Source organism: Triturus cristatus, chromosome 3_2, assembly GCF_964204655.1.
Source record: "Triturus cristatus chromosome 3_2, aTriCri1.1, whole genome shotgun sequence".
NCBI lineage: Eukaryota > Metazoa > Chordata > Amphibia > Caudata > Salamandridae > Triturus > Triturus cristatus.
The window spans coordinates 417,661,975-417,682,738 of record NC_140584.1 but is presented as its reverse complement, the minus strand read 5'-3'; the positions used below and the strand labels follow the sequence as shown (position 1 = coordinate 417,682,738).

General features: G+C 45.5%; 1 protein-coding gene across 1 annotated transcript; it reads right to left on the bottom strand.

The window, feature by feature from the left end:
- Positions 1-5,920: 5,920 nt before the first annotated feature.
- LOC146857469 (uncharacterized) lies at positions 5,921-14,400 on the bottom strand. Its single transcript, XM_085647991.1, has 2 exons — positions 13,983-14,400; positions 5,921-8,280 (listed from the first exon to the last, which is right to left on the bottom strand). Exon 2 carries the CDS (start codon positions 7,734-7,736, stop codon positions 6,222-6,224), a length of 1,515 nt encoding a protein of 504 aa, XP_085504117.1. The 5' UTR covers positions 7,737-8,280; positions 13,983-14,400; the 3' UTR covers positions 5,921-6,221.
- Positions 14,401-20,764: the final 6,364 nt, after the last annotated feature.

Below are 20,764 nucleotides of genomic sequence, written 5' to 3'. Positions count from 1 at the left end.
ACTTTGACTGAATGTGCCCTGGGCTCCTGCCAATCAGGTACCCAGGGCCTATGTTCTTTCCCTAAAACTGCATTGAAGACAAAACCCAATTGGCATCTCTGGCCACAGGTCTGCCCCTGGTAAATGGTACCACAGGTACCCAGAGCACTGTGACCAGGGAAGACCTCTAAGGGCTGCAGCACTTATTGTGCCACTCTTAGAGGCCCTGTACCTTTACACTCACACACTGCCTTTGCAGGCTGCGTGCTTTGGTGCAGAACAAAGTGAAGAGTCAACATGGCACTCATCCCTGTGTGCCATGCCTACAACCCACTGCCCTGGCATAGATCAGCCAACCCTCTAGCTGGGTGCACTATACCAGTGGTGAGGGTACAGGTGTATGAGCCCTGTACCCCTACAGTGTCTCAGCCAATTCTTAGACATTGTTAGTGCAGTAATGCCATTAAGAGTATATAGTGCTGGGAGTTTGTCATTACGAACTCCACAGTACCATAATGGCTTTACTGAAAACTGAGAAGTTTGGTATCAAACTTCTTAGCACATTAAACCCACACTGATGCCAGTGTGAGATTCAATGAAAAATGCACACAGAGGGCATCTTAGAGATGTCCCCTGAAAAATGACCTAACACTCGTGTCCAGGCTGAGTGGCTGCTCCCCAGCTGCTACCACCAGCCATGTTTCTGGACCCCTGGGTCGAGAGCCTGCTGCTCTCGGGGGTCTGAAACAACACACATCCTGGGACGAGGTGCCAAGCCTCCTTCCCCATGATTGGCAGGGTCTACGAAGGGGTAGCTTCAAAGGATTGCTGCCTTTATTAGCTTCTCCAGGCCCTTTTGCTGTTTCCAGCAACTGGTCCCCACCGGTTCTGACCCCCACTTTGGGCTGGAGAACCGGTGGGAAAACCAAGTGAGGAAGGAAGGTGTGCCCACCTTTGCCAACCCCTCCCCTCAGGTGGGGGAGGCGAGGTGAAGCACAACTCTCAGACCCTGCCATCTTGCAGATGGGGGGACCCAGCCAACCAGAGCAAGGCATATGCCCCTCTCCCACTGGAGGGTGGCATAATAGGGCGTGTACCCACTCCAAGGAAGGGACCCATTGGTCCCAACCATTACTTACCTGTAACGCCTCTAAATCTAGTATTTAGGTGCCACCCCGAACCTTGCCTCCTCAGACAAGAAATGACCAAAAGAAGCAGAAGGACCGAACAGCCGTGGCGAAGCTAAGAAGAGGAGGTCGTCCACTGACTTGGCCCCAGCCCTACCGGCCTGTGCCCACTTTGAACCTGCAAAAGCAAAACTCCAGTGTGTCCTGCAGCCAGCAACCTCAAGAACCCCGAGGACCTGCCCTGCCTTCCAAAGAAAATTCTTTGTCTCCCGTGAACACCGGATTTGTTCACCCACAGACTCCAGCTCCTGCAAAATCTGCAAGTCTGCACCCATCGCCCACAGCCTGAGTTCGAGTGGGACAGCACCACAAGGAGGTCTCCCCGGCAATCCTGACCTGAGATCCAGTGATCCCTGACCTGCCTCAAGCTTCCAGGCGACGCCTGCAGCCTCAATCTGGAGGGTCCCCAAACCGCAACCAGGAGCTGGTAAAAAGATCCAACCCTAAAACACACCCCTGCACCCGACGCCCCATGGCCTTGGGTGGCTCAACCAACGCTGTCTAGCCAACCCCCAGCATCCCAACGTACCTCTCCAAGTGGTGGCCGCTCTCAGAAGACCTTCGTCCCCGATCCTGCAGTGTGTTTGCAAGCTGAAGAATCCCCATTGAAAGTAACAGGGCACCTGAAGCCAAAATAGCACCTTGCACCCGGCCGCCCTCGTGCCGCTGAGGGTGTACCTTTGGTGCTAACTTGAACCCCCATTTGCCCTGAGCTAAAGTCCAGGAGCTTTGCTCCGACAATCTTGTGGCCTGCTCTTGAGCAGTCACCAAACGGAGGCCCCCTATCCCCCATTGGATAACATTGGGCATCAGCACTCTGCACCCGGCCACCCTACTGCGGCTGAGGGTGCTTTGAGAGTGCATCCTCGACACTGGGAGACCCCTGAGTGTTGTAAATTGGCAGCGATTGGCTTAGCATTAGCGGAATCCATCTTGTATTTAGAGGCTATCTTGTCCATTTTGTGGAATCCATTTTGTATTTCTGGCAGCCATTTTGTTTGCCATGTGCTGCCATGTGCTCACCATGTGCTTTGTCCTCCCTCAGTGTTGACTGCTCTTGTAATCTGCCTAGAAGCTATATTTAGCATCTTCCACCTTTGCACATGCCCAGTGAGTTTTCAGCTGTCCTTGCAGCTGTTAGTAGTATGTAACTGTCAGAATGTGTTTACTAGCATTGGCAAACTGTTAACTCCTCCTACTTGTCGACTGTTCATTTCTATATGACCTTATATGTACATAAAACCTTCTCCTGTATTTGTACCGCCCTCTTTTAAGCCCCTGTGTGGGTATAAAAGGACCATGCTCCTTCTGTTTGGTGTGCTACTTCAGTCAATACCGAAGGGTGCTGTGTGAATGTAGTTCCACCTCATGAGGTTTATTAAACTTTGTATTTTCTATTCCAGTTTCTGTGCCAACTTCTTCCTATTGGTCTGAGGACTCTGTGCAGAGAAGGGCGAACCCCTTGCACTGGTAGGCCTAGCTGAGGTCCACTTCTACAAATTGGCGCCCGACATGTGGGGCTCATCGGCGACTCGGATTCCACAAAGGATTGGAATCTCGCTCTGGACGCGATCGCTGCCCGATGAGACCCGAGTCTTGGCAACCACGGCGTTTTTCCTTTCTTTCTGATCTGACCATCCAGGTGGTGCCAGTCCTCGACTGAGATCTCTTCTGTTGATTCGCCGTGCAGTGACCATTTGGTCGATTTTAGAACTTGGCAGTTGGAACCTGGACACCAAGTGATTGGTAAGTGTCATTCTGCGGCGCTTGCTGTTGGTTTTTATGCCTGGGATTGGTAAGGTAGTTTAGTAACACTTACTGCGGGTTTTTGTATTTTGGAATTTGTGTTGGCCAACTTAGATTTCTATATGATTCATATATAAATTGCAATTTATATAGGCAGGTAATGAGGAGAATTTTCTCTATCTGAATTGATTTAAACGGCACATCATACTAAAGGTACCTTAAGTGCTACTTTGATTATAATACTGCATATTCTGCACTATTTTTGGCATCCCTGTTTTTAGCACACTTCGTAGGATGTGCTGCTTTTGTAGTGGGACCAATTTGAGACTCGATGAAGAACAACCGGCCCCCCCCGGTGGGGACGCCTAATAGGGATATGTATATTAAGCATGGTCTTTCTTCTATAATGTACAGCACATTATGGAATAAATACACTCGTAAGGATCCTGAGTTGCGTTGGCCTATGCATGGGTCATTTGATTTACAAAAGATTGAGTATGTGGAACAATGTATGTTTAAGCGAAAGAGTAGGCAAGATATGTTTGACTGTGTACGAATGTGGGAGAAAGAAGTGCGTGAACGAATGAAGCGTGAGCAAGCCTTGATTGAAAAAGAACAGCGAAAGAACATTTATGCGAAAGCATTAGAGCTGAAAAACAAAGACATAAAAGAGTTAAAAGAGAGAGAAGATAGGGAGCTCAATTTACAGGTAACTGGCCAATACGCTGTTCGGCGGCCCCTTTATCCTATACTTAATAAACCACAAGATGATTTCTTATTATTAGATCGTCCTCCACCTCCATATACTGTTCCTTCTGCCCCTCATGAGTCAGATGAGGACTCCGGTTCGGAGGAACACAAGGCACGAGAAACTCGTTCTATGTTGACCGCTGAGCGTGCGTCCCAGCTTAGATCTGCTGCTCGTAAAGCAGTTCGTAGCACTGCCCCCGCCTCTGAACTCTTAGATAGTACGTAGTGAAGTCACAGGCTGAACGCTGGCATGATACCAGACAGGAAGTTCTAGATATACAGAGATCTGCTTCTGCAGAAGAAATTAAGCAATGGTCTAAGGAGGGAACATTGGACGATGAGGGCTGTTGGAGGAATAAAGAGATGAGCAAGTGGAGATTGCCTACAGCCTATTTACAACCTATGATTCATATGGCACATTGGCCGGCACATGTTGGAGCCTCCTCGATAACGAAATTGCTCACGCAGCTTTGGGAGCATCCAGAAATTGCCGGCACAGCTAAAAAGATGGTGCAGTCTTGTCTGATTTGTCTTCAGCATAATCCTGGTGAAGGGACACAAACTCCTACAGGAGGGTTTGCTACGCCAACCGCACCTTTTGAAGTTTTGCAAATGGATTACATCCAGCTTGAGCGCTGTAATAACTTAAAGAATGTTTTGGTAGTGGTATGTGCCTTCAGTAAATGGATAGAGGCATACCCTATGAAGGACAATACAGCTCTCACTACAGCAAAGGTACTTTTGAAGGAATTCTTACCTAGATTTGGTGTCTGTAAACTTTTATGGAGTGATAATGGACCCCATTTTATTGGGCAAGTTGTCGAATATGTCCTGAAGGGACTAGGAATTAAGCAAAAATGTCACGCTGCTTTCCATCCACAATCAGCAGGGCTAGTGGAAAGGTATAACGCCACACTTAAATTGAAACTGGCGAAAATACTGGCTTCCACATCCTTGAATTGGCCAGACGCATTACCTTTGGCACTGTTGTCCATTAGATCAGTGCCACATTCGCGATCTGGTCTTACACCATATGAGGTGGTGTTTGGAAGGCCTATGAACATTTGGGAAATTCCTAAACCACGTCCCATACATGATGTACCATGTGTGTTGATGAGTGACTACCTATCACAATTGACTGACAGTTTGGTTTCTATTCATCAACAGGTCCGAGAAGCTCTTCCTGATAGGTCTGCAGGTGAAGGCCATGGACTTCGACCTGGAGACCAGGTGATGATCCGATCATTCCAGAGGTCGAGCAGCTTGGAACCGAGGTGGCGCGGCCCAGAGCAGGTGCTCCTTTCAACGAGAACTGCGGTCCGAGTGACGAACAGGAGGAACTGGGTGCACTCCACCCACTGCAAGAAAGTGCCGTCTACCTTGGTGGATCCTGCTGCCTTAATCGACCATCGGGACATCCTGAATACAGAGAGAGGCCAAGCCACATCACCTGACAAACCTGAGGAAGTCTTCCCGGACCACACGATTCCTGGAGTATCCCGATACCAACTGAGACCTCAGAAAGAGCCTGCATCGTCGAAATAGACTGGTTGAGCAACTGCCCTGGGTTAGTGAAACGGAATGCCGATGTGGCAAGGGGGGGGGATCAGTCCTGTATAGTGTAGCGACATCCGTCTTGACCCTCGGTGAAGAAACCAACGGCTGCCCAGGGATAAGAGCTCCAACAATTGTTTTCAACGACAAGCTGATCATGTCCACAATGAAATCAACTGTTGCTAAGAGAAAGATCATTTGTGCTATAGGGTTTGTTGTTGCTATGGTGGCTGTAGCAGTAATAACCTGGTTCGTTGAGAAAGTGGCTCCTGCTCGAGAGCTTTTGATCGCCACTACTCCAGTATCAGTTGAACACCACTACTTTACACTTCCCTACCATGAGCGGAAGCATCGACAATCCTACTTAAATAATACCTTTATCTAGATGTTGCATTGTAGAAAATAGGCCTCAGCTAGGCCTACCAGTGCAAGGGGTTCGCCCTTCTCTGCACAGAGTCCTCAGACTATTGGAAAGAAGTTGGCACAGAAACTGAAATAGAAAATGCAGAGTTTAATAGACCTCATGAGGTGGAACTACATTCAGACAGCACCCTTCGGTATTGAATGAAGTAGCACACTGAACAGCAGGGCCATGGTCCTTTTATACCCACTCAGGGGCTAAAAGAGGACGGTACAAATATACTTGAGAGGAGTTATGCACAGATATGGTCATACAGAAACTGCACAGTCAACAAGTGGGAGGAGTTGACAGTTTGCTAACACTGGTAAACATATCCTGACAGTTACATGATACTAGCAGCTGCAAACTCAACTGGGCATGTGCGGAAGTAGGAGATACTAAATATAGTTTGTTGCTAGGCAGATTACAAGAGCAGTTAACACTAAGGGAGGACAAAGCACATGGTGAGCACATGGCAAACAAAATGGCTGCCAGAAATACAAAATGGATTCTACAACATGGACAAGATAGCCTCTAAATACCAGATGGATTCCGCTAATGCTAATCCAATCGCTGCCAATTTACAACAGACGACCCTTTTAGCATTAGCTGAAGACATCTGTTCCTCTAGGGTAGTCTAAATATGCATCTCTTACATCTATTAACATTATTTCGGCCACTTCTTTATTCAACATTTGCTGGGCCTTGATCTCTTCAATATTCCTTTTAACAGGTATACAAGCAGAAATGCAAATGGAGCAAAGCATTGGACCACATTGGATGCATACACAGCATGTAAATAAAACAGTAATAATTATACACAAGATAGTTAATAGCTTCCAGCCCCAAGCAGAAACGAGAGTCCAGAACCATCCAGCTAGAGTCCAAGTACCAGTCTCTGGATGAATTTCTGCAGAAATCTTATGCAGTTTTGATATTGCGTCATATACTGAAGGTGAGTGATCCGGTATGAATACACAACAGCTGCTACCGATGATGCGACATGCACCACCTCGATCAGCCAGAACAACATCTAGAACCATTCGATTCTGGAGAGCTACAATCCTTGCAATTTGCAGCTCCTCTGTAATATTTCCAAGCGCCAAGGCTGTCTGATTGGTAACAGCTTCCACAACTCTAGTCAATCGTCTAATTTTCCTACTGTTTAATGCAGCTCCCACAAAGAAGAACAAACCCAGATTAAAATCAACATACTGTTGTAGAGTGGTATCTGTTTGGTCTACTTCGTCAACACTTATTGTCCTCTTATATCTGTTCTTAGAGATATCAGTAAATAACTTAAAGTCTCGGTGGTAGGATGCAGGTGCCAGAAACACAGGGGGCAATAGAAAAGATATATAGCATACGCCTGACCATCCAACAGGTAGGTGATAATATCCGTGGCTACCACAGATAAAGTAAGTATTGGGTGAGGCTATGAAAGTGCTATTAGTTGTACCCTCAATAGGCAGAATCACAGTACATTCACTTTTCCCCACTGGAATTCTTCCAACACTGCTTACACATAAATCTGCTTTAGCTCTAGTAACAGAAATCACAAATTGTTTATTACTAGGAAAAGTTCTCATATTTGTGAAAATATATGGCGTTGAAATATTGTCCGGTTGATACTCTTCCCATTCCCATTTAGTCCCGTTGGCTTGAGGATAGCCATCTTTGTCTTGGTAGCATACTTTATTGAGGCGAAAAAGAAGCCCGCCTACTGTACGTTTCCTGGATGCAAACAAAAGCGCATACCAAGCTTGACAAGAACCATTATGAGAAAAGGGAAGAGGAATAAAAGGTGTTCCTCCTTTCTTCTGATGTGCAGGTATCATCCCACACACCCAACAGTTGGTAGTATTTGTGGCATTGTGAGTATGATGCAACATCTGAATGAAGGTATTATTCAAGTAGGATTGTCGATGCTTCCGTTCATGATAGGGAAGCGTGAAGTAGTGGTGTTCAACTGGTACCGGAGTAGTGGCAATCAAAAGTTCTCGGGCAGGAGCCACCTTCTCAACGAACCAGGTTATTAGTGCTACAGCCACCATAGCAACAACAAACCCCATAGTACAAATGATCTTCCTCTTAGAAACAGTGGATCTCATTGTGGACATGATCAGCTTATTTGTCAAAACAACCGTTGGAGCTCTTATCCCTGGGCAGCCGTTGATTTCTTCACCGAGGGTCAAGACGGGTGTCGCTACACTACACAGAACTGATCCCCCCCCCTTGCCACATCGGCATTCCGTTTCACTAACCCAGGGAGGTTGCTCAACCAGTCTTTTTCGACGATGCAGGCTCTTTCCGTGGTCTCAGTTGGTATCGGGATACTCCAGGAATCGTGTGGTCCGGGAAGACTTCCTCAGGTTCGTCAGGTGATATGGCCTGGCCTTTCTCTGTATCCAAGATGTCCCGATGGTCGATCAAAGCAACAGGATCCACCAAGGTAGACGGCACTTTCTTGCAGTGGGTGGAGTGCACCCAATTCCTCCTATTCGTCACTCGAACCGCAGTTCTCGTCGATAGGAGCACCTGCTCCGGGCCGCGCCACCTCGGTTCCAAGCTGCTCGACCTCTGGAACGATTTGATCATCACCTGATCTCCAGGCCGGAGTCCATGGCCTTCACCTGCAGACCTGTCCGGAAGAGCTTCTCGAACCTGTTGATGAATAGAGACCAAACTGTCAGTCAATTGTGCTAAATAGTCACTCATCAATACACACGGTACGTCGTGTAGGGGACGTGGCTTAGGAATTCCCCAAATGTTCATAGGCCTGCCAAACACCACCTCATAGGGAGTAAGGCCAGACCGCGAATGTGGCACTGATCTAATGGACAACAGTGCCAAAGGTAACGCGTCTGGCCATTTCAGGGATGTGGAGGCTAGTATTTTCGCCAATTTTAATTTAAGTGTGGCGTTATACCTCTCCACTAACCCTGCTGATTGTGGATGAAAGGCGGCGTGGAACTTTTGTTTTACTCCTAACCCCTTCAAGACATATTCGACAACTTGCCCAATGAAATGGGGACCGTTATCACTCCATAAAAATTTACAAACACCAAATCTAGGAAAAAATTCCTTCAAAAGCACCTTTGCAGTGGTGAGAGCTGTATTGTCCTTCGTAGGGTATGCCTCAATCCACTTACTGAAGGCGCATACCACTACTAGGACATACTTTAAGTTATTACAGCGCTCGAGCTGGATGTAATCCATTTGCAAGACTTCAAAAGGTGCAGTTGGCGTAGCAAACCCTCCTGTTGGAGTTTGTGTCCCTTTCCCAGGGTTATGCTGAAGACAAATCAGACAGGACTGTACCATCTTTTTAGCTGTGCCGGCAATTTCTGGATGCTCCCAAACTTGCGTAAGCAATTTCGTTATCGAGGAGGCTCCAACATGTGCCGGCCCATGTGCCATATGAATCATAGGTTGTAAATAAGCTGTCGGCAATCTCCACTTACTCATCTCTTTATTCCTCCAACAGCCCTCATCATCCAATGTTCCTTCCTTGGACCATTGCTCAATTTCTTCTGCAGAAGCAGATCTCTGCATATCTAGCACTTCCTGCCTGGTATCATGCCAGCGTTCAGCTTGTGACTTTACTACATACATGGACGTGGTGCTTCGCTGCATGGCAGTTTCACGGGCTGTTTGGTCTGCAAAAGCATTGCCTCGCCCTATCTTATCAACTATTTTCTTATGTGCGCTACATTTAACAATCGCTATTCTCTTCGGGTATGTTAAAGCAGTCAAGAGATTATGCACTAATTCTCCATGCATTATCTGCACCCCATGGGATGTAAGAAAACCCCTCTCCTTCCAGAGTAGCCCAAAATCATGAGCCACTCCGAAGGCATAGCGACTGTCTGTATAAATGTTCACAGATAAGTCAGTACTGAGTTCACACGCTCGTGTCAATGCTATTAGCTCAGCTGCCTGAGCTGACTTCTGTGGGATACGAGCTGTCTCAACTACCGTCTGAAGTGTTGTAATTGCATATGCAGCTGACGTTGTACCATCTGGTAACTTCAAACAGGACCCATCAACCCATAGCTCCCCATCGACACTTAAAAGGGGCGTGTCTTGTAAATCAACACGACCCTTTGTCTGTTCCTCAGTAAGGAATATACAATCATGAGACTCCTGTGACTGAGCCTGAGTCACCGGGTATGGCAACAAAGTGGCTGGGTTTAATGTCGCACATCTCTTTAGTGTAATGTGAGGGGCCAACAATGTCAATTCATATCCTGTCAGACGAGCGCTAGTTAAATGTTGCGTCTTCGTCTGATTTAAAAGGGCATCAACCGCATGGGGTACTAGCACCAACAGCTTATGTGACGAAACTATCCCTTCACTCTGACGTATTGACACAGCTGTTGCTGCAACTGAACGGAAACACCCAGGTAACGCACGAGCAACAGGATCAAGAACTGCTGAAAAATATGCACAGGGACGCTGTTTGTCGCCGTGTGTCTGCACTAAAACTGACAATGCGCATCCATCTTTCTCGTGTACATATAATGAAAAAGACTTCGTATAATCTGGAGTTCCTAACACTGGTGCTGAACAAAGAGCTTGTTGTAACTGTCGGAAAGCAGTCTCACACTCATCTGTCCATGGAAGGGGCATTGGGGTGTCTTTGGTTAAAAGTGCCAACAAGGGTTTAACAATATGTGAAAATCCTAATATCCATTGCCTACAAAAAGAAGTAAGGCCAATGAATGCACGGACATCTTTCTGAGTACGGGGCACTGGTGTGTCTAAAATGGCTTGAATGCGATCTGGTGTAAGTGCACGTCCCTCCTTAGACAGAAGGTGACCTAAGTAGGTTACCTTCGGTCTACAATATTGCAATTTCTTTCGTGATACTTTGTGATGATGGGAAGCAAGAAAGGACAGCAAGGACAAAGTACATTTTTCACCCTGTTCAGGGGTGTCAGCTGCCAACAAGATGTCATCAACATATTGTATGAGAGCCACTCCTTCAGACAAAACAAAAGAATCAAGTTGTCTTTTCAATGCTTGACTGTAAATACTAGGACTCTCAGTATAGCCTTGAGGAACTCTACAGAATCTATACGATCGATTATTCAAAGTGAAACCGAACAAATATCGGCTATCAGGATGAATAGGGATCGAAAAGAAAGCATTCTTCAAATCTATCACAGAAAATGTAGTCGCAGTTGGGGGGACCAAAGTAAGAAGTGTTGTTATATCAGAAACCACGGGGTATTGTGGTACTACAATCTTGTTAACTTCTCGCAAATCAATAATGAATCTGTAGACCTTAGTGTCAGTATCTTTTTTCAGAATAGGAAGAATCGGACTGTTACAAATATTGTAGGGAACTTCCTCAACAACCCCCACTGCAATAAGATCACGGACAATACATGTGAGTGCTTCTGCACCTTCCTGTGAAATTTTGTAATGAGGCAAACGTGGCAACACAGCGCCCTCCTTGACACTAATATGTACTGGTGGAATAACCATTTGCCCTACATCAGTATCTGAAGTAGCCCACAAAGTACTAGGGAGTGAAGCTAATGCAATATCCTCTTTAACAAGACAAGCTCTCTCCGCCACAGGATGGTTGTCATTCAAGATAACACGGACACCTTCTGGAGAACAGCGTATCGTAGCCCTGAAATACTTAAGCATATCAAGACCCACAATATTGTCCGGTGTATTCGGGGAAAGCAAAAATGGACATGGAGCAGTACATTTATCCACATGGAATGCAAGTGGTTGCGACAATGGGCTAAGGGAAGGGGTTCCATCGAAACCTATCGATGTAATGGTTAAGCCAGACAGGGGAGCCCTTGGGACCAATTGTTTAGACAAGGCACTACGAGTAGCTCCTGTATCAACCAGAAACTGATCAGTGGAGCCCAAGACATTCGCTGTAACATAGGGACCCCTCTGATCTACTGGAACTTCAACTGATTCCTTACCCCATCTTAGGCAATCCTATGCATGAGCAGAATCTTGAGAATCAGATGGCACATAATCAGACATTTGATATTGGTTCCTTCTATCAAAAGTGTTAAACCCATCCTGTGCACGTATATTAGTATCAAACCTAGCACGATCACCTGTGTTTCCTCTAGGCCCTGAATATCCTGGTCGAGTTCTCATTTGTCCCCGACCACGTGTATACTGCGGAGCACGTAGTGCTGGGCAATCCGAAGCCCAGTGGCCAAATTTCTTACAGTATGCACACTGGTCAGCAGACAAATTCGAACGAGTATAAGAAGTGAAAGATGAACCATAAGACCCACGTCCACCCCTATCGCTACCTCTGAAAGACGGACCATAAGCCTGAGCCAACATAATCTTTGTTTTCAATTCTTTAGTCCTTTTGTCCTCATTACCCTTTGCCTCTAATTCCTGGCGCTCATAATACTGAGCCATAGTCAAAAGGGAGACCGGGGAAGACGTGGTCCAGGAACTCTCACTGGCCTTTAGGCGACTAGCTATTCCTGGCAACAGGTTTGCGACATATTTATCGACAAACAGATGTCTGCCTGTGTCATCTGTCAAAGACTGGCCACTAAAATCATGGTATGCTTCTTCAAAGCGTGTAAAGAAATCAGAGACCGATTCATCTGCCTTTTGCTTACAGGACGCTAAAACAGTCCAATCTATCTTTTTAGGGGGAATAATCGTTTTCAACTTAACTAGTATAGCTGCAGGGAGATCTAAAATTAATTGACATGGCTTCTGTGCGGGTTCCCTTTCGGCATCCATTCGTTCTAAGTCTTTCCATAATGCCCCAAAAGCTGCCTGATCATCAATTTTACGAACAGTTCTCCACATATCAGGTGGTAATATTAATCCGAAAAATAAATCAATATCAGGCAAAGTCATAGTGCAAGAACTAATAGCACCTTCAACTTCCTCATAAAAAGCGGCTGGATTTTTCCGCGGATCAGGCAATGCAGTTTTAAGTGCCATAACATCCGTCCTATTCCAAGGAGTGTAAACCCAATTATAAATAAAATAACCCTTTGCATCAAGAGAGGCCTTATCATCGCTTGTACCCTGTCCTTTAGGAGGAACATACAAGGGCGCGGCCTCCCGCATAGGTTTCGCATGGACTATCATAATCTTATCTGTTCCGGAGGTAGAAGCTTGTGCCATGCCGGTCTGAGAGGTCTGCACAGCCCCGTCTGCAGTCTTTTTCTCCTCTCGCAAGCGGACTGCATCAACACGAAGTTTAACCAAACGCCTGATTGTATCAGCCACCTGGGAGAAAACAAAAAGACCATCACGCATTTGCTTATAATCATCTGTTATATCCTTAGGCTCTAACTCCTCAGAATATTTCCTAAACAACTCAAGGACCTCACCGGCAAACACCTCAGTAAAATACAGATGCTCCCTTTCATACCACCCTCTCATACTATCAAGAATTTCAGGGGCGGTGGCAGTTCCATGAGCTGCTTTACGAGCAGCAGATCGGAGCTGAGACGAGCATGCAGCAGTTAACATAGAACGAGTTTCTCGCGTCTTATCTTCCTCCAAACTAGAGTCCTCATCTAACTCATGGGGGGCAGAAGGAACAGTATACGGAGGTGGAGGACGATCTAATAATAAGGAATCATCTTGTGGTTTATTAAGTATAGGATAAAGGGGCCTCCGAACAGGGTATTGGCCAGTTACCTGTAAAGCGCGCTCCCTATCTTCTCTCTCCTTCAACTCTTTCATTTCTTTGTTCTTTAACTCTAATGCTTTCACATAAACGGTTTTCCGCTGTTCTTTCCCAATCAAGGCTTGCTCATGTTTCATTCGTTCACGCACTTCTTTCTCCCACATTCGTACACAATCAAACATATCGTGCCTAGTCTTTCGTTTAAACATACATTGCTCCACATACTCAATCTTTCGTAAATCAAATGACCCATACATAGGCCAACGCAACTCAGGATCCTTACGCGTATATTTATTCCATAATGTGCTGTACCATTATAGAAGAAAGACCATACTTAATGTACATATCCCTATTAGGCGTCCCCTCCGGGGGGGCCGGTTGTGCTTCATTAAGTCTAAATGTACCATTCCAAAAGCAACACATCCTTTGAAGTGTGCTAGAGACAGGTATGCCAAAAATAGTGCAGAATATGCAATATTATAATCAAAGTAGCACTTAAGGTACCTTTAGTACGATGTGCCGTTCAAATCAATTCAGTTAGAGAAAATTCTCCTCATTACCTGCCTATGTGAATTGCAAGTCACATCTGTCAAAACAAACCAAGTTGGCCAACACAAATATACCATACTCAAAGCCACAGTAAGCGTTACTAAACTACCTTACCAATCACAGGCATCAAAACCAACAGCAAGCGCCGCAGAAGGACACTTACCAATCACTTGGTGTCCAGATTCATCCTGCCAAGTTCTAAAATCGACCAAATGGTCACTGCACGGCGAATCAATAGAAGAGATCTCCGTCGAGGACCGGCGCCACCTGGATGGTCAGATCAGAAAGAAAGGAAAAACGCCGTGGTTGCCAAGACTCAGGTCTCATTGGGCAGCGATCGCGTCCACAGCGAAATTCCAATCCTTCGTCGCGACCAATCCTTTGGGCATCCGAGTCACCGATGAGCCCCAAGTTGGGCCGCCAATTGTAGAAAATAGGCCTCAGCTAGGCCTACCAGTGCAAGGGGTTCGCCCTTCTCTGCACAGAGTCCTCAGACTATTGGAAAGAAGTTGGCACAGAAACTGAAATAGAAAATGCAGAGTTTAATAGACCTCATGAGGTGGAACTACATTCAGACAGCACCCTTCGGTATCGAATGAAGTAGCACACTGAACAGCAGGGCCATGGTCCTTTTATACCCACTCAGGGGCTAAAAGAGGACGGTACAAATATACTTGAAAGGAGTTATGCACAGATATGGTCATACAGAAACTGCACAGTCGACAAGTGGGAGGAGTTGACAGTTTGCTAACACTGGTAAACATATCCTGACAGTTACATGATACTAGCAGCTGCAAACTCAACTGGGCATGTGCGGAAGTAGGAGATACTAAATATAGTTTGTTGCTAGGCAGATTACAAGAGCAGTTAACACTAAGGGAGGACAAAGCACATGGTGAGCACATGGCAAACAAAATGGCTGCCAGAAATACAAAATGGATTCTACAACATGGACAAGATAGCCTCTAAATACCAGATGGATTCCGCTAATGCTAATCCAATCGCTGCCAATTTACAACAGCATCATACTCATAATGCCACAAATACTACCAACTGTTGGGTGTGTGGGATGATACCTGCACATCAAAAGAAAGGAGGAACACCTTTTATTCCTCTTCCCTTTTCTCATAATGGTTCTTGTCAAGCTTGGTATGCGCTTTTGTTTGCATCTGGAAGACGTACAGTAGGCGGGCTTCTTTTTCACCTTAATAAAGAATGCTACCACGATAAAGATGGTTATCCTCAAGCCAAAGGGACCAAATGGGAAGAGTATCAACCGGACAATATTTCAACACCACATGTCTTCACAAATATGAGAACTTTTACCAGTAATGAACAATTTGTGATTTCTGTTACTAGAGCTAAAGCAGATCTATGTGTAAGCAGTATTGGGAGAATTCCAGTGGGGAAAAGCGAATGTACTGTAATTCTGACTATTGAAGGTATAAATAACAGTAGTTTTATAAGCTCACATAATACCTACTTTATCTGTGGTAGCCACGGATATTATCAACTACCTGCTGGGTGGTCAGGTGTGTGCTATATGTCCTTTCTATTGCCCCCTGTGTTTCTGGCACCTGCATCCTACCACCGGGACCTTAAATTATTCGACGATATCTCTAGAAATAGATACAAAAGGACAATAAGTACTGACGAAGTAGACCAAACTGATACCACTCTGCAACAATATGTCGATTTTAATTTAGGTTTGTTCTTCTTTGTGGGTGCTGCATTAAACAGTAGGAAAATAAGACGATTGACTAGAGTTGTGGAAGCTGTTACCAATCAGACAGCTATGGCACTTGGGAACATTACGGAGGAGCTGCAAATTGCAAGCATTGTAGCTCTCCAGAACCAAATGGTTCTAGATATGGCTCTGGCTGATCGAGGTGGTGCATGTCGCATCATCGGTAGCAGCTGTTGTGTATTCATACCGGATCACTCACCTTCAGTATTTGACGCAATATCAAAACTGCATAAGATTGCTGCAGAAATTCATCCAGAGACTGGTACTTGGACTTTTGCTGGATGGTTTTGGACTCTTGTTTCTGCTTGGGGCTGGAAGCTACTGACTATCCTGTGTGTAATGATTACGATACTTTTTACATGCTGTTTATGTAGCCAATGTGGTCCAATGCTTTGCTCCATTTGCATCTCTGCCTGTATACCTGTTAAAAGGAATGTTGCAGAAACAAAGGCCCAACAAATGTTGAATGAAGAGGTGGCCGAAATAATGTGAATAGATGTACGGGATGCATATTTAGATTACCCCAGAGGAACAGATGTCTTCAGCTAATGCTAAAAGGGTCATCTGTTGTAAATTGGCAGCGATTGGCTTAGCATTAGCGGAATCCATCTTGTATTTAGAGGCTATCTTGTCCATTTTGTGGAATCCATTTTGTATTTCTGGCAGCCATTTTGTTTGCCATGTGCTGCCATGTGCTCACCATGTGCTTTGTCCTCCCTCAGTGTTGACTGCTCTTGTAATCTGCCTAGAAACGAACTATATTTAGCATCTTCCACCTTTGCACATGCCCAGTGAGTTTTCAGCTGTCCTTGCAGCTGTTAGTAGTATGTAACTGTCAGGATGTGTTTACTAGCATTGGTAAACTGTTAACTCCTCCTACTTGTCGACTGTGCATTTCTATATGACCTTATATGTACATAAAACCTTCTCCTGTACTCGTACCGCCCTCTTTTAAGCCCCTGTGTGGGTATAAAAGGACCATGCTCCTTCTGTTTGGTGTGCTACTTCATTCAATACCGACGGGTGCTGTGTGAATGTAGTTCCACCTCATGAGGTTTATTAAACTTTGTATTTTCTATTCCAGTTTCTGTGCCAACTTCTTCCTATTGGTCTGAGGACTCTGTGCAGAGAAGGGCGAACCCCTTGCACTGGTAGGCCTAGCTAAGGTCCACTTCTACAAATTGGCGCCCGACAAGTGGGGCTCATCGGCGACTCGGATTCCACAAAGGATTGGAATCTCGCTCTGGACGCGATCGCTGCCCGATGAGACCCGAGTCTTGGCAACCACTGCGTTTTTCCTTTCTTTCTGATCTGACCATCCAGGTGGTGCCAGTCCTCGACTGAGATCTCTTCTGTTGATTCGCCGTGCAGTGACCATTTGGTCGATTTTAGAACTTGGCAGTTGGAACCTGGACACCAAGTGATTGGTAAGTGTCATTCTGCGGCGCTTGCTGTTGGTTTTTATGCCTGGGATTGGTAAGGTAGTTTAGTAACACTTACTGCGGGTTTTTGTATTTTGGAATTTGTGTTGGCCAACTTAGATTTCTATATGATTCATATATAAATTGCAATTTATATAGGCAGGTAATGAGGAGAATTTTCTCTATCTGAATTGATTTGAACGGCACATCGTACTAAAGGTACCTTAAGTGCTACTTTGATTATAATACTGCATATTCTGCACTATTTTTGGCATCCCTGTTTTTAGCACACTTCGTAGGATGTGTTGCTTTTGTAGTGGTACCAATTTGAGACTCGATGAAGCACAACCAGCCCCCCCCGGTGGGGACGCCTAATAGGGATATGTATATTAAGCATGGTCTTTCTTCTATAATGTACAGCACATTATGGAATAAATACACTCGTAAGGATCCTGAGTTGCGTTGGCCTATGCATGGGTCATTTGATTTACAAAAGATTGAGTATGTGGAACAATGTATGTTTAAGCGAAAGAGTAGGCAAGATATGTTTGACTGTACGAATGTGGGAGAAAGAAGTGCGTGAACGAATGAAGCGTGAGAAAGCCTTGATTGAAAAAGAACAGCGAAAGAACATTTATGCGAAAGCATTAGAGCTGAAAAACAAAGACATAAAAGAGTTAAAAGAGAGAGAAGATAGGGAGCTCAATTTACAGGTAACTGGCCAATACGCTGTTCGGCGGCCCCTTTATCCTATACTTAATAAACCACAAGATGATTTCTTATTATTAGATCGTCCTCCACCTCCGTATACTGTTCCTTCTGCCCCTCATGAGTCAGATGAGGACTCCGGTTCGGAGGAACACAAGGCACGAGAAACTCGTTCTATGTTGACCGCTGAGCGTGCGTCCCAGCTTAGATCTGCTGCTCGTAAAGCAGTTCGTAGCACTGCCCCCGCCTCTGAACTCTTAGATAGTACGTAGTGAAGTCACAGGCTGAACGCTGGCATGATACCAGACAGCAAGTTCTAGATATACAGAGATCTGCTTCTGCAGAAGAAATTAAGCAATGGTCTAAGGAGGGAACATTGGACGATGAGGGCTGTTGGAGGAATAAAGAGATGAGCAAGTGGAGATTGCCTACAGCCTATTTACAACCTATGATTCATATGGCACATGGGCCGGCACATGTTGGAGCCTCCTCGATAACGAAATTGCTCACGCAGCTTTGGGAGCATCCAGAAATTGCCGGCACAGCTAAAAAGATGGTGCAGTCTTGTCTGATTTGTCTTCAGCATAATCCTGGTGAAGGGACACAAACTCCTACAGGAGGGTTTGCTACGCCAACCGCACCTTTTGAAGTTTTGCAAATGGATTACATCCAGCTTGAGCGCTGTAATAACTTAAAGTATGTTTTGGTAGTGGTATGTGCCTTCAGTAAATGGATAGAGGCATACCCTATCAAGGACAATACAGCTCTCACTACAGCAAAGGTACTTTTGAAGGAATTCTTCCCTGGATTTGGTGTCTGTAAACCTTTATGGAGTGATAACGGACCCCATTTTATTGGGCAAGTTGTCGAATATGTCCTGAAGGGACTAGGAATTAAGCAAAAATGTCACGCTGCTTTCCATCCACAATCAGCAGGGCTAGTGGAAAGGTATAACGCCACACTTAAATTGAAACTGGCGAAAATACTGGCTTCCACATCCTTGAATTGGCCAGACGCATTACCTTTGGCACTGTTGTCCATTAGATCAGTGCCACATTCGCGATCTGGTCTTACACCATATGAGGTGGTGTTTGGAAGGCCTATGAACATTTGGGGAATTCCTAAACCACGTCCCATACATGATGTACCATGTGTGTTGATGAGTGACTACCTATCACAATTGACTGACAGTTTGGTTTCTATTCATCAACAGGTCCGAGAAGCTCTTCCTGATAGGTCTGCAGGTGAAGGCCATGGACTTCGACCTGGAGACCAGGTGATGATCCGATCATTCCAGAGGTCGAGCAGCTTGGAACCGAGGTGGCGCGGCCCAGAGCAGGTGCTCCTTTCAACGAGAACTGCGGTCCGAGTGACGAACAGGAGGAACTGGGTGCACTCCACCCACTGCAAGAAAGTGCCGTCTACCTTGGTGGATCCTGCTGCCTTAATCGACCATCGGGACATCCTGAATACAGAGAGAGGCCAAGCCATATCACCTGACAAACCTGAGTAAGTCTTCCCGGACCACACGATTCCTGGAGTATCCCGATACCAACTGAGACCTCAGAAAGAGCCTGCATCGTCGAAATAGACTGGTTGAGCAACCGCCCTGGGTTAGTGAAACGGAATGCCGATGTGGCAAGGGGGGGATCAGTCCTGTATAGTGTAGCGACATCCGTCTTGACCCTCGGTGAAGAAACCAACGGCTGCCCAGGGATAAGAGCTCCAACGATTGTTTTCAACGACAAGCTGATCATGTCCACAATGAAATCAACTGTTGCTAAGAGAAAGATCATTTGTGCTATAGGGTTTGTTGTTGCTATGGTGGCTGTAGCAGTAATAACCTGGTTCGTTGAGAAAGTGGCTCCTGCTCGAGAGCTTTTGATCGCCACTACTCCAGTATCAGTTGAACACCACTACTTTACACTTCCCTACCATGAGCGGAAGCATCGACAATCCTACTTAAATAATACCTTTATCCAGATGTTGCATCATACTCATAATGCCACAAATACTACCAACTGTTGGGTGTGTGGGATGATACCTGCACATCAAAAGAAAGGAGGAACACCTTTTATTCCTCTTCCCTTTTCTCATAATGGTTCTTGTCAAGCTTGGTATGCGCTTTTGTTTGCATCTGGAAGACGTACAGTAGGCGGGCTTCTTTTTCGCCTTAATAAAGAATGCTACCACGATAAAGATGGTTATCCTCAAGCCAAAGGGACCAAATGGGAAGAGTATCAACCGGACAATATTTCAACACCACATGTCTTCACAAATATGAGAACTTTTACCAGTAATGAACAATTTGTGATTTCTGTTACTAGAGCTAAAGCAGATCTATGTGTAAGCAGTATTGGGAGAATTCCAGTGGGGAAAAGCGAATGTACTGTAATTCTGACTATTGAAGGTATAAATAACAGTAGTTTTATAAGCTCACATAATACCTACTTTATCTGTGGTAGCCACGGATATTATCAACTACCTGCTGGGTGGTCAGGTGTGTGCTATGTGTCCTTTCTATTGCCCCCTGTGTTTCTGGCACCTGCATCCTACCACTGGGACCTTAAATTATTCGACGATATCTCTAGAAATAGATACAAAAGGACAATAAGTACTGACGAAGTAGACCAAACTGATACCACTCTGCAACAATATGTCGATTTTAATTTAGGTTTGTTCTTCTTTGTGGGTGCTGCATTAAACAGTAGGAAAATAAGACGATTGACTAGAGTTGTGGAAGCTGTTACCAATCAGACAGCTATGGCACTTGGGAACATTACGGAGGAGCTGCAAATTGCAAGCATTGTAGCTCTCCAGAACCGAATGGTTCTAGATATGGTTCTGGCTGATCGAGGTGGTGCATGTCGCATCATCGGTAGCAGCTGTTGCGTATTCATACCGGATCACTCACCTTCAGTATTTGACGCAATATCAAAACTGCATAAGATTGCTGCAGAAATTCATCCAGAGACTGGTACTTGGACTTTTGCTGGATGGTTTTGGACTCTTGTTTCTGCTTGGGGCTGGAAGCTACTGACTATCCTGTGTGTAATGATTACGATACTT

Coding starts and splice junctions, on each gene's coding strand:
- LOC146857469 (XM_085647991.1), bottom strand. CDS start 7,736: ATGTCCACAATGAGATCCACTGTTTCTAAGAGGAAGATCATTTGTACT.